The sequence below is a fragment of the Octodon degus genome, unplaced genomic scaffold (assembly GCF_000260255.1).
Source record: "Octodon degus isolate 3935 unplaced genomic scaffold, OctDeg1.0 scaffold00045, whole genome shotgun sequence".
NCBI classification, from domain to species: domain Eukaryota; kingdom Metazoa; phylum Chordata; class Mammalia; order Rodentia; family Octodontidae; genus Octodon; species Octodon degus.
In genome coordinates this window covers 3,252,460-3,266,476 of record NW_004524621.1, presented here as the reverse complement: position 1 = coordinate 3,266,476, position 14,017 = coordinate 3,252,460, and the positions used below count along the sequence as shown (strand labels likewise).

Genomic DNA, 14,017 nt, shown 5'->3' with positions numbered 1-14,017 from the left:
ACTGTACAAATTCCAGCAACTCATTTGTTGAACAAAAGATTGAGCCACTTGTTGCATACTTGACATTGCAGTGGTGGCTGAGTGTACAATAGGGGAGCAAAAGCAGATGGGTTCTGACCTGCCTGGAAGCAGTGGAGTCAAGAGACCCATCATAGCCTCATCAGAATCAGTGGCCTTAACCTATGTGGTTTTCTCTGAGCTGCAGGTCCTAGGGCAGGAATGACTCCTACAGTGGGATAGCATGGGGGAAGGGGTGTTCCAGCTGGGCTTGGGGAGAAGAGCTGGAGCTCAGGGAGGAGCTGGTGACTGCTGTGTGTGTGTGTGTGTGTGTGTGTGTGTACTTGCACATGTGTGTCCTGCCTGGACTTATTGGCTGCACTTGGAATTATAGCACTAGCCTTTATCAAGAGTCAGAGGAGTAACTGAAAGGACTTAAGCAGGTGTGAGGTTGAAGGGACTGTGTGTGCTTTACTCATGACGATGTGGAAATGCGTGGGTGCACAGCATGGAACTGGTCAGTGAACACCACAGAGCACACAGCTTGGAACAAGAATGAAGGTCATTTTTCCCTCCAGAGAGCATTGCTAGGCTTAAGGAAGTAATGTAAGGCAGAACTGCATGTAGAATGTGTCTTTTACCTAAGAGAGGCACAGGAATATTTGCTTTGTAAGAAAAGCCAGCTGTGGTTTCCACACTGGGAGACTGAGATAGGAGGGTTGAAGTTTGAACTTGGTCCCAACAGTTTAAACACTACGTGAGAACCTGTCTTAAGATGTAAAAAGGATAAAACCTCAAAAAGAGCTAAGGGTGTCATTAGTGTTCAATCCCCAGTAAACAGGAAAAAGAAAAGGGAGGCGGAAGAAAAATTAATAAAATTGGAATTCCCTATATAGGAGGGAAGAGCAGGGTTCTATGTTGGATTTCTGGGTGTAGCACTGGAAGGCATGGAAACAGTAGCAAAGTTTATTAAAGCCAAGATGGTACAAGTGCAGAGGGTGTAGGGATCTTAAAGCCACATCTGTTTTAAAGCCTCTCCCATGGGGAGGTCCTCCAGAGGGTGATTGGGGTCTTGACTCCTAGCCTCTCGTCTCTTGTGCACAACCTTTCCCATAATTCACTCTTTTTGTCTTTTTGAGACAGGGCCTTGCTATGCAGCTCAGGCTCACCTTGAACTCATTTTATAGCTCAGGCTGATTTTGAACTTGCCTCTGCCTCAGCCTCTCTTAAGTCCTGGAATTAAAGACATATGCCACCATGCCTGGCTCCATAATTCACTCTTATAGTAGTATATATGAGGTGTAGCCAATAAGCATGAACTTTCAGTGAGCTCCAGGGAAAAAAGGTTACCCTGGGGTAGGCAGAATGGTCTAGTAGAAGTCTATTAGAATTTTCCAGAAATTTGCTGGGTCGACTTGGGGTCTTTGTTTCCCTTATCTAGATCACGGTATGATAAGCCATGTTAGAGGGATGAGGCCCTGGATTGGGTGAGTGGAGGGGAATGGCCCCATGGCTCCAACACTGTCTGTATGAAGTACTTTGGCTGAATGGTAGAATATAGGAGTATAAAGAAAATAAACAGGATGAACCTGGAATAACTCATTTCTCCATGAAAGCAAGGAAACTGTCAAGAACCCCAACTGAAAAGACCAAACAAAGGGCTGGGAAGGTAGCCCAGCATGAAGGGAGGCAGGGGAGCCCACGTGTTTGTCTGTGACTAGAGAGATAGATAATCCAGCAGTTCCTCAACCCAAGACAGAAGCTGAAGACCAAAAGGATCAAGCACTCAGCATCCGTCCAAGCTCAAAGGCCTGGAAGCTCCCTGGAGAGTTAGTGGTTTGAGACTGTTGAAGGCTGAAGAAATAAGACTGATGCTCAAAGATATGGCAGCAAGAGATGCACCCACTCAGGCCAGGTGGAACTTTTTTAAAATGCAAGAGCTTCCTTCTTCTTTTCCTTTGGATGCCACCAACCAGGGTGGACCTTCCAAACCAAGTTTTCTGGCCTATATGCCAGTCATCTGTCCCTCTAGCATATACTCAAGCTGTGCTAATCTGTGTAGGTGTTTCTTAATCCAGTCAAATCAGTACATCATGATTAATGGCCACAATGAAAGAGGGTACATATACACCAATGCCCCACAAGGAATGTAAACACTGTAGTATAAGCATGTAATGAAAAATTCTTTAAACGTGTAAAAATTAATTTTAATTTAAAAAGGGATTTATTAACTTATATTTCTTTAGTTACTAGTGAATTTTAATTCTTCTCTTTGTGAAAGTCGGAAAATTGTGTATTTTCCTCATTAGTTTTGGCCTGCACATAACTTTGGGAAGGGTACTAAAGTGGCAAAGAAAGTCAATAAATGGATGAAAAAGACAGCATATTTTGGTTACTTTTCTCTCATTGCTGAGACAAAATACCCCACAACCCAAATTAAGGAAGGAAAGATATATTTTGCTCATAGTGAAGGTTTCAGTCCATACTAGGCTGGCTTCAAGATAGTGGCATATGGCAGAGGGCAATAGTCCATGGTGGCAGAAAACAGCAAAAGCAACAAGAGCAAAAAGGGAGGAACATCAACAAAGCAAACCTCTTTTCTTCTCTTACATCGTATGCAGGCTACCTGCCTCACGGCAGGTGTAGCGCTCACACCCCTAGTCCCAGCAGCATTGGCCCATGAATCAATCACAAAATCTAGAACCTACCCCCATGATTGCATGAGGCTCTAGGGGGACATCCAGACACAAACCATAACAGTATGTGTAGCCCTTAATATAAAGCATTAAGTGAGTGAGTGTTGTACTGGGAGCGAGAGCCCCTGTGACTCATGACATTCTTGTGACACTTGACATCTAGAAATGAAAACACTGCTGTTTAAAGATTAGAGAAACCATCATGGGGAGAAATAGACGATTTGGTGAACATCACGGTCTATGTCATGGATGGGCTAAAAATGATGTAGAAAAGGGAGTAAAAGGCAAGGTAGGAAATGCCTTCCCCTTCCAGGAGGAAGGCCAGGAAGGCCTTTCCTGAATAGGAGCTGGGGTGACCAGGAAAGCACAAGGCTTGGGAGACGACCTGATGGGGCATGGTCAGAATCTGGCGGAGCAGCATGCTCAAACTGGTCTCCTGTGTAAATCAGGACAGACAGAGCAGTGAGTGCAGTGCCTTTCTCAGAGAGGGCGCACAGGTAGAGCCTGAGCTGCTGCTGCGGCCACTGTAGGGGAGAGAAGGTGCATGTGAAGCAATTATAAAATAAGCGTGGTGAGCTTTCTGTATGTGGTGGTAGAGATAGACATTAATTGATTGTGTGTGTCTCTTATTTTTAAGGTGGCATAAAAGGATTTGTTAGGCAGAAAATTGAAAGTGCACACTCAAACAGGTATGGACCCTCAAAAGAGAGACATACTACAACTTGTTTGTGGGAATAGTTGTGTGGTTTTGGCATTGGAAATCTGTGGAGTTTGTGAATCCAAGAGGGACCAAAACCAAGGTCCTTCTTGGTCTTGGTTTAGGGGAAAAGCACATGGTCTACCCACAAAAGACAGTGGCTCCTTTGAAAAGTAAAAGGCATGAGCCCCACAAAACTGGGGGTGGGTGGTGGGATGAGTGATCTAAGATGTTTTGCCTAAAAACATTTTTTGACCTTAGTCTGTTTCTTTATCTTAAGGTAAGTTTCTTTAACTTTTTTAGTCAGCTAATTTATGGTTTGAAAATACATTATCTAAGGGATTTGGGTTATAATGGGCCTAGGAAAAATGTAGCATAGACAAGCCGAATAAATATTGATACTTATAAATGTACATAAATTTAACTGTGTTCTGTAGTTGCAGTCTTCTTAAAAATACAATTTTTTTTTAGTTTTGCTTTTGCTTGTCTCCTTCCTACCTATCTTTATTGCTTCCGTCCTACCTTATTCCCCCAGAGACTTTGCTCCCCTATTCTCAAGGAGTGCAGAGAGGCTGAGGAGTTCATCTTCACTGTGAGGACTGTTGCAATTGCCAGGCTAAGATTAAGTGTGTCACCCTGACTGACCTAAAGGAAACAAAGGGAAATAGGTTTGGTTGTTTGACAAACCATCACCTTTTTGATAGGAAAAGAGGACAAGAACATTAACAAGTTACTGACTTTTTTTTAGTACAGGGTCTCACTATGTAGATTGGACTCATAGTGATCCTCCTGTTTTTCAGCCTTCCAAGCTCTGGCGTTACAGTGCACACCTCCACACCCAGTCTCATTCAGCGGCTCAGGGCCGGGGCTGGGACCAGGGCCCAGCACTGCAGAACAGGGAACCAATCCCAGGCCCCTGTGTCTACCTAAGCAGGAGCTTTAATCTGCTGAGCTACCTGGCCGGCCCTAAGTCGTTGATTCTTAAGCTTCATTTTGTAAGCAGCAGGGTGCAGAAAGGTTCCTCCCTCTCGCTTTTTTTTTTTTTTTTTTTTTTTTGTGGTACTAGGGATAAAACCCAGGCTTTGCACATGTTTGGTAAATGCTGTGCCACAGAGCTACATCCCCAGTCCCAGTTACCTCTTAAAGTCCATTCAGCCTTGGGGTATTATTCAATGCATGACAGAACAATGTGTAGTAATGATGAGCCTGCCAACTACTTGTGGGCCAGATCCTCCAAGTCCTCTTCAAGTGAATGATAGGTTTCACATCCCCACTCAGGTTCTGTCTTGGGCCTGTCCTGTCCTGTCCTGTCCTGTCCTGTCCTGTGCTGATGGACAGAGAGGCTTAGGCTGTGCGGAGCTTTGTGCCATCTGCTGGGAACTCTGCCTACCTACTTAGAGGAAATGGTGGTTATACTATTGCAAGGTGGTAGGTAAATCGCTTTGCTTGGAGTGGAATTCAGGCATTAACCACCTCACAGGTGCTGAGGAAGCCAACTGGGCTTGTGATTAGGTGGGGTATTTTGAGTGTGGCGCCACCTGTGGGCAGCTCTTCTGTGGCTTCCTTGGTGTCCAGTAGGCGTGCTAGTCACCTTGGGACTCTGCTGCCCTGTATTTACTCAACAGTTTGTTGGGCAGAAAGAATTACACTGTCCTCACCTTTTTATTTCCTTGCATGGTGTTCTGGTATAGGGAGCGCACATATCTTCAAAGCTTCTCATGCACACTGCAGATTTTTCTTTTAGCATGGTTGAACCAATGCATATTCTTTTTTTTTTTTGTCTTTGAGACAGGGTCTCACTGTATAGTTAAGGCTGGCCTTGAGCTCTCTTTGTAGCCCAGGCTGGTCTTGAACTCAAAATGATTCTCCTGCCTCTGCCTCCCAAGTGGTGGGATTACAGGTGCCTGCCACCATGCCCAGCTTTATAATCAGTTTTGAAAGAACTACAGCTCTTTTAAGTTTTTGAAATAAAATTCTGATTCCCACTACCCCCCAGTTTTTATTATGAACATTTGGAACCAGTTGAGAGAGCGAGACTGTGATTGCCTGCCATCTAGGTCCAACAGGTTGGTTTAGTCATGGGGTGCTTTTGCTGACCCACGTGAAGTCAGTACAGGTAGAACAACCCAGCACTCAGCCTCTCTTTCTCCATGTGCTCCTCAGCATGAGTATCCACTGTGAACCTCCAGCATTATCACACCATCAAAGCAATAATCTCTGATAGTGACTTTCATTTTCACATCTCCCCAGTTTTCTTAAATTGACTTTTACACCATTTTTCCTTTTTATTTTCATGAGGGTTTTTTTCCTCAGATATTTCTAAGTTGGCTTTGAACTCCTAGGCTCAGGCAGACGACCTGCCTCAGCTTCCTGATAGGTGGGGCTACAGGTGCACCCCTCTATGGCTAGCAGAGTGTGTGCGTGTGTGTGTGTGTGCATGTGCTCGTAAGGATTGAATTGATACCTTTGCACGGAGCTACATCGCTAGCCTAATTTTTATTTTTTATTTTGAGACCAGACCTGGCTTGCTAAGTTGCTCAGCCTGTGCCTACACTTGCAGTCCTCCTGCCTTGGCCTCACAGAGTGGTGGCGTTACAGAGATTCTCTACCATGTTAGCAGTTGATTTTGATCACATATTACAGTTGATTACCCGAAACCATCCTCTCTCTCTCTCTCTCTCTCTCTCTCTCTCTCTCTCTCTCTCTCTCACACACACACATTTATTTATTATTGTGAGACAGGGTCCTACTATATAGTCTAGGTTTGCTTTGAACTCAAGGCAGTCCTTCTGTCTCAGCTTCCCAAGTGCTGCTGTTACACACAGGCACCACTACACCTGGCTTACAGAAAACTTTTCTGTCTTAAAGAGAGACTGTCAGAGATTTGACTTCCTTTTGGGCAATGGCTGGAAAGCTCTTACCATGGTTCTATGCTAGCTTCATCATTGCCAATGAGGCTCTTCAGCCTTTCTCACCTGGCTCACCTTATCTGCAAGGTGCAGCGGATCCTGCCTTGTGGCAGCATGTGCAGGAGTAAGCAAAACAGCACACACGGATGGCTGCATTGAGGGCTCTGGATGTAGTAGTCTCAGCCAAGAAATGAATGCTGTGAAGCTAGGGAGCAGCTTTCCATGTCTGCCTGTGGTGCAGAAGTGCCTGGAGCATCATGGGTTAGACCTAGAATAACCTCCAGGAGCCTCTTGTGTCCAGAGGTGGGGCTTTTGGAAGGTGGTTGGATGGCTGGGGCATACTACTGATCAAAGGAATCATCCATGCGAGGGCTCAGAGCTGACTTGCTGGTAGGAGGCAGGGTCTGGTCAGAAGAGGCAGTCACTGGGGGTGCAACCTGGAAAGGTCCATCTCCCTCCTCATCCTTTCTCTCTGCTTCCTGGTTGCCACCAGTTGAGCACTTTTCCACTGCCAGACCCTTCCCTTTTGCCCTTCTGCCTTGGAGCCAGCCAACTGGACTAAAACCTTTAAAAACTACGAGCTGAAACAAACGCATCGTGTAAGTCATGGTAGTCAGATGTTCTGGTTTGCCAATGGAAAATTCACTGAGAAAAGAGCACAGCTTTGCTCTTTGTTCCTTTTTCTTAAGTAGACCAAGGACTTGATCATTCCACAAAAATGATCAAGTTCTGATGGTTTTTGGGAGCTCTGTCAGACAGGTGTCTTGAGCCAGCAACAGCCTTTCTCTGGGTTGGTGGAAGCAGACATGGATGTGCAGACGCAGAACCTGGCCTCAGCAGTCTCAGGTCCTAGTAACCATTTAAATAGCGATAAGATTAAAATGTACTTAAATGGGGTGAGGTGATCTGTGTACAGAGGAAAGCAGAGCTGTCATAAATCACATTTTTAGAATTGTTAAGGTTATAATTTATTCTGGTTAAGTTTATAACTTATTCTGTCATAAATGTGTGTTTGCATTTATATACATGCACATTTTGCTTAGTGTCTACTGTCTCTACTGTGCATCCAAGACTGTGCCTGCTACTGAGGTTGCCAGGGAGCAGTCCAAGGAAGGCCTCATGGGACGTATAGTGGATGATGGGTTAAGATGCTGGGCAGCTGCAGGGAGGGGCTTGTGTGAACTTAAGGCAGCTGAAGAACACTGTGGAGGAGGCAGTGTCATGTGCCTTCTAGCTGTGTGCACAGAAGAGGAGAGGATTTGGCAGAGCTTCAAGGCTGAGCAGGATCCAGGGTGGGGAAGAGGATACAGATGCAGGAGAGGTGGCATTTTACACCTCTTGCCAGTGGAGAGGAGCAGCAGGGGCCAGTGATACCTAAAGTGGGTCAGGCAGATTTGGAGAGCTGAGTCCATGGGCAGATGTGTGCTTTAGAAAGCATGGGAGCATGGCAGCAAGGCCAGGTGAGGCTCCTGTGACCAGGTGAGAATTGAATGATCAGGTCTGGGGACAGTGCTAACTTGGAGCCTGTCCTAGTAGGAGGATAGCTAGAAGTCAAGCTGAAGAGCAAGTTGAGGTTTAGAGGAGAGCCAGATTCAGGTCAAGGCAGAGCCCCTTGGGAGATGTGCAGGGCCAAGTGTGCAGACAGGTGGAGATTTAATCTTGAGAATGGGTTCCTACCAGGTAGAGACACAGCTTTGATAACAGTTCACAACCCATGGAGATTTTCCTTTTGTTTTTATTCATGCATGTAGTCCATTGTCATCCTTCACTGTGGCTGGTGTGGCCCCTTCCTCCCCATGGCTTCAAAGTGTGCCATTTGGTTTTGCTCTTGTCCCTGTGGCTTCTGCTCCTTGCCCTGTGTTGTGTTGGCCCATCTCCCAGCGTAACCTTCTCCTGGCCCTCCAGGTTCTCATCCACAAGTTGTTTACCAGAGAGATCTGGGTAGCCTGCCGCAGGCTGGGTGGATTAGACAGTGGAGTGCTTACCTAGTGTGTGCCAACCCTGGATTCTGTCCCCAGTACTTGGTGGAAAAATTTTTTTTTTCTTTTTTCTTTTTGAGACAGGGTCTTGGTATGCAGTTCAGACTGGCCTTGAGCTTATTTTGTACCCAAGCAGTTCTTGAACTCATAATGATCCTCTTGCCTCAACCTCTCAAGTGCTGGGATTCCAGGCATGTACCACCATGCCCGGCAAACATTTTTTTTTTTTTTAATATTTAGAAATCTTCTGTCCCATAGTTTGGGGGGCAGAAGCCCAGCATTAAGGTGTATACAGGGCTTACACTCCCTCAGAAGGCTCCAGGGGAGGGTCCTTTTTGGCTGCTTTTTGTTTCTGGCAGCTCAGGAATGCCCAACTCCCATTGCCCCCCTCTTCACTTGGCATCCCCCCAGTGGGTCTCAGATCTTCCTCTCTCCTCTCACTCAGTTGTGTATGCTGAGCGTGAGATACTCTCATCTCAGGACCGTTAAGCTCATGCCCTCTGTAAGCTGCTGTGGAGTCCTGGGAGTTGGGAGACCCACTTTCTCTTCTGCCTGTCCTGACAGGACCTGATGCTGATCAGTGTGCTTCCGACCTCCTTCTGACCTTGGCATTTGGGAGCGTCTGAAGCTTCTCAACCTGAACTCTCTTCCTTGTTTCCCCCAGGCCATAGGTGCTGCTGCTCACCTGTCTGCTCCTCTCTGGACCTGTGGCTCTGCTCCTTCAGGTGGTCAGGTGGGAAGTCTGTGTCCCCTGCTCGTGTCCTCATTAACTTGCTTGTCGCTATGCCTCAATGTGTGGAACAAAGTCCAACTTATAACTAGCCTTTGCTGGAGGCAGGAAGGAGTATGTTATTCGCCCCTACATGCTAGGTTTGGTCGTGTCCTCCGGCTTCCAGCTGGGAAGTGGATGCCACTGGAGAAAGCCCAGGTCTCAAGTGTTCAGGAGGTTGCTGCCACTACTGGTGGTGGCTGGAATGTTGTTCTCTTGAACCATCCTCAGAAAGACATATTGCTAATTTCTTCTGTCTGCACAGCTCAGACTTTTTTTTGCTTTAGAGTCTCCTGAGACATCACTATCACTATACCTCCTCTGGTGACCTTTGGTGGTCTCACCAGTGTAGAACACATGGTAAGATGGCCTTTCACCTCCATGGTGAGTCCCGGACCCCTGACATGCACCGTGACATTGCTGGTATGCCAGCTGGGGTTCAGCCCACCTTCTGTACTCTGCTCTGAAATGCCTCTCTGCAGCCATGTCACAGATGCTTGTCATGGCTCCTGGCCCAACATTCAGGCTCCTTAGTGTTATTTTGATATTATATGTTCTTAAGCAAATGGTCATTAAGTATTACTTAAGTATAAATATTAAACAAATGTTTGAGTGTCTGTGCAATGCATGAGGTTTTCCAGGAAATCCATTTTGGGCTCCTTTTGCATTTGGCTTTCTAGCCACACCTGCCCTTGGGGCATTGTCTCTCCATCTTATCGTGCCACCAGATCTTGCTTACATAGCTTTTCTCTGAGAGGCTGCCCTGGCCCTGCAGCCTCTTCATGCTGCCTGCCCTTTCTTGTCACCATCCCTTTGGCATCCATGTCTGGCATGTGAAAGCACGCTCTGGTTTCTGTGGTGATGGCAAGCGCAGTGAGATGAGTGATTGCTGAATAAGAAGGGAGTAGCTGTGATAGCAGGTTAAAGGGCAGCCTTGCTCTGCACGTGAGACCTGTGCCTCAGAAATGCTACCTGAGTGCTGGGGCCTAAGGAAAAAAGGGAGGCCGGACCCCCTAACTGTTCCTCCTCACCTCTTGTTTTCCAGACACTGCCTGCTTTGCACTCGAGATGATCTGATGTCTTAAGACAAACGCTCACTAACCATGATGGCCACACAGACACTGAGTATAGACAGCTATCAAGATGGGCAGCAAGTGAGCGCCTGATTTTATTCTGCATGCTAGTTGCTGCCTGTGGGCCTGGCACCAGATGGTGGACAGTGCTCTGTGTATTCATCGTTCAATATCTGTGAGGTTGCATATTCAATCTTCAATATATTATGCTTTGCTCTATGTTGGCATCCAGAAAGATAAGCTATAGAATTATCCAGATTAGTTCTTCAAGTAATACTAAACTTGCTAGTAATTTTAGCACCCCCCCCCATAGTTTTTTTTAAAGTAGTGCTAGCATTGTGGCTTTTGAAGAAAAGCTGGATGCTTATATAGCATATAGAAGTCCCTGAATTAGCATTTTTATTTTATTATTTTGCAGTACCAGGGATTGAACTCAAGACCTTGTGCATGCCAAGCAGGCTCTTATGCTGCTGAGCTATTTCCCTAGCTCTGGATTTTTTTTTTTTTGTTTGTTTATTTTAGGGAAGGATCTACAGGGTGTTCAGGGTCTCACTACTAGATCAGACTCATAGTGATTCTCCTGTTTGCAGCCTCCCAAGAGCTGGGATTACAGGTGTGCGCCACCATGCCCAGTCTCATTTGCCATCTCAGTGCACCCTGGGCATGGAGCCGTCACAGCAGGCCCAGAGATCAAACCCCTGGCCATGCACCTGTTTGCAGGCGCTTTAATCCACTGAGCTATTTGGCCAGCCCTTGGATTAGTATTTTAAAAGAAAAGAAAATTTGTGTTCTTGAGCTTTCGAGCCCCTCTTTCTTCCCTTTGTTTTTTTGGTGTTGTGAGGAACCCAGGGCTTGGCATATGCTTGGCAAATAATAAACTACTGAGTTATTTCCTTAAATAGTGTCAGTCTGTTTGTGGTACTGGTGGTTGAACCCCATGCCTTTGCACTGTGCTACTCCCCAGCCCTTTTTTTATATAAAATGTTTTATTTTGAGAAAATGTGCTCTAGATTGCCCAGTTGAGACTTGAACTTGCAGTCTTTCTGCCTGAGCCTCCCAGAATGCCCAACCTGATTTTGCTAATCATAAATTCTCATGTTGGTAGTCACAAAACTGAGAGCTTGGGAGTTCTGAGGTTTCATCTGCCCAGGAATACAGGTGTGAGGAACTGTCCCAGTAACCCATCTAGCAGAGTCAGTGTTGATCTTCCTGCCTTAGGTATGCTTGGATGGCTGCTCTGTGACATGGGTGGCTCCTTGACTGTCCACTCACGGTGGATGGGGCTCCTTCTTGCTGCAGTGCATTGTGTCTGTGTGTGTGGGGTGTTGCGTGCTCTGTGACCTGCAGCAGTTGAGGAAGGGGAGCTCAGCCGAGGCACTGAGAGTGCTGCCTGCCCTGTGTGTTCTGCACTAGAGCAGCCCTGCCTTCTATGCTTCTGCTGAAGGTGGGAGTCACAGGCCCTTTGCTCCCTGCTGCTCTGTAGAGGGTTGAGTAAGATCAGGGCAGAAGCCTGGCCAGTCTGTCAGCAGGCGAGCCCATCCCTCAGTCCTGTCCTGTCTGCTCATGGGCAGCTAGAAGTTAATTACAGCAAATTTGATTTGCTGTTTTAGGAAACTGAGTTGTTCAAGGATATAAATATATTTTATATAAGTGACAAATACATAGCTTATTTAAATCATATATCTTTAAGACTTTTAAGTAAACACAGCTGTTCTTCAACTTTCTGAATGCAGTGGGCTTCCCTAATATGTGTGTGTCTGTGTCCCTGTATATGTGTGTAGGCACATATCCACACTGGAATATCATACCCATGCTTTGTGCATGCCAGATACATACTCTACTACTGAGCTGAATCTTTTTTTTTTTTTTTTTTTTTTTTTTTTTTTTTTTTTTTTTTTTTTTTTTTTTTTGGTGGAACTGGGGATTGAACTCAGGCCCTTGTGCTTGCCAGGGAAGCACTTATTCCATTGAGCCATCTCCCCGGCCCCTGAGCTGAATCTTGAGATCATGTAAAATTTTTTTATAGCTAACAGCTTAAGAGTGGTAGCAGAAGCATTATAATCCCAGCATTCTGGAAAGCTGAGGTAGAAGTCCAATCTGAGCAATTTAGAGTCTTAATGATACCCTGTCTTCAAAAAATAAATTAAAGGTTAGGGATATAGCTAAGTGCAGAGACCTTAGGTTCATTTCCCAGTACTGGGGCAGAAGGCTGTGTAGGATAGATTTGCGAGATTTCAGCCTTGTCAAAAATATGTAGCCTAGAGGGCCAGCAAGATAGCTCAGCAGACTAAGTGCCTGCTTAGGCAAGCACAGGGACTAGAGTTTAATCCCTGGAACCACAGGCCATGCTAGCCCTGCCCATGGACGCACTGAGCTGGCCGTGAGTCTGGGCGTGGTGGTGCATGCCTATAATCTCAGTACTGAAGAGGCTGAAAACAGGATCATTAGGAGTCCAAGCTGTGTAGTGAGACCCTGTACCAAATACATAAATTAAAAATATATATATTTATCATATTGAATTTTGAGTTTTTAGAAGACACAAGAGTTTGGAGTACAGTGGTATTTCTTTTCACAAACACTTTCGTTTGTAAATAGTTTGGTTCACAAACATTTGGTGGATGGCACGGTACACACCTGTAATCCAGCACTCAGGAGGCTGAGGCAGAAGGTTCATTGCAAGTTTGAAACCAGTCTGGGCTACCAAGTGAGCTCAAGGCCAGCCTGAACTACATAGTAAGACACTGTCTCAAAAAAAGAGAAAAAAAGCATTTGACAAATTTTGTTTTCGTTTGCTAACTATATTGGATAACAGAAACAACCATGGCCATCTGTCCTACACAAAAACAATCATGCCATCTCTTCCAGAATTGTTGAACAAATTAAGTTTATGAACTGAGGTACCACTGTATGTTATTTTCCCTCTCATTGTATTAACATGAGGCTACATAACAAGAAGACATAGAAGATTTAACATGTAGAGTTTTCCTTGATGGTATATAATTGTAATTTTTAAATCATAAGCATTTCTCAAGTATTTATTATCTTCATTCTTAAGCAGTTTGTAAATTTGACTTTTATGTTACCCATGTTTAAAGCATATTAAATTCAAAGGAGTTTTATTGGTACTATAGTATTCTCTGTTGCCAGCCATAGTGAGTATTTGACAGTTCACATTAATGTGTCTGATTGTTTTCTTGTTTGGAATAGAATGTAATTTGTTTTGTGTTCAATAACAGAAATTCTCCTCCTTTTATAGATGCAAGTGGTAACAGAGTTAAAAACGGAGCAAGATCCAATCTGCTCTGAACCGGATACGGAAGGAGTGAGCCCTCCTCCCGTGGAGTCTCAGACCCCGATGGATGCGGACAAGCAGGCCATTTATAGGTAGCACCAGGGTGTGGGCGCATGGGTTTTCAGAGGACTAGTGGAAGCAAGCATGGCTGATGCCATCCAGAGCTGGTGGCAAGGCAGGGTTGCACAGTGCTGCTGCGGAGTGGTTCAACACCTCCTCGGGGGAAAACTTCACTGGGTGAAGTTGATATTACTTCTAACAACTAAAAGAATGTTTTGTAGTATCAGTGTATATTTTTAGGTAATCTTGCCAAAAGAAATCCTTAAGCGCATATGGTCTTGTGTGTTTGTTGGTGTTGCTGGGAATCAGACCCAGGGCCTTGATCATGCTAAGCAAGGGCTCTAACACTGAGCTACACCCCAGTCCAGACTCAGGGTGGATTTGTGGGAGGATTCCACCAAACACATGAAAGAGAAAAGAACATTGAGTCTGCACAGTCTCTTCCAGACTACCAAAGAGGGAGAAATGCTACTCAACTCATCAGAAACTGACTTACTCTGACACTGGCAGAGAAACATAGTATAAAACAAAATACAGACCAGCAT

General features: G+C 45.4%; 1 protein-coding gene across 4 annotated transcripts in view; it reads left to right on the top strand.

Annotated features, from left to right (window-relative positions):
- Positions 1–14,017, top strand: part of Pknox1 (PBX/knotted 1 homeobox 1) — a 72,590-nt gene that overhangs the window by 16,705 nt on the left and 41,868 nt on the right. For 3 of the 4 annotated variants that reach the window (XM_023716017.1, XM_023716016.1, XM_023716015.1), the window contains exons 2-4: positions 8,943–9,011; positions 10,093–10,201; positions 13,377–13,504. In XM_023716017.1, coding sequence (XP_023571785.1) covers positions 10,151–10,201; positions 13,377–13,504 — 179 coding nt within the window. In that variant the 5' untranslated portion in view covers positions 8,943–9,011; positions 10,093–10,150. The remainder of the gene's footprint in view (positions 1–8,942; positions 9,012–10,092; positions 10,202–13,376; positions 13,505–14,017) is intronic. The other variant, XM_004631782.3, reaches the window with a different exon arrangement.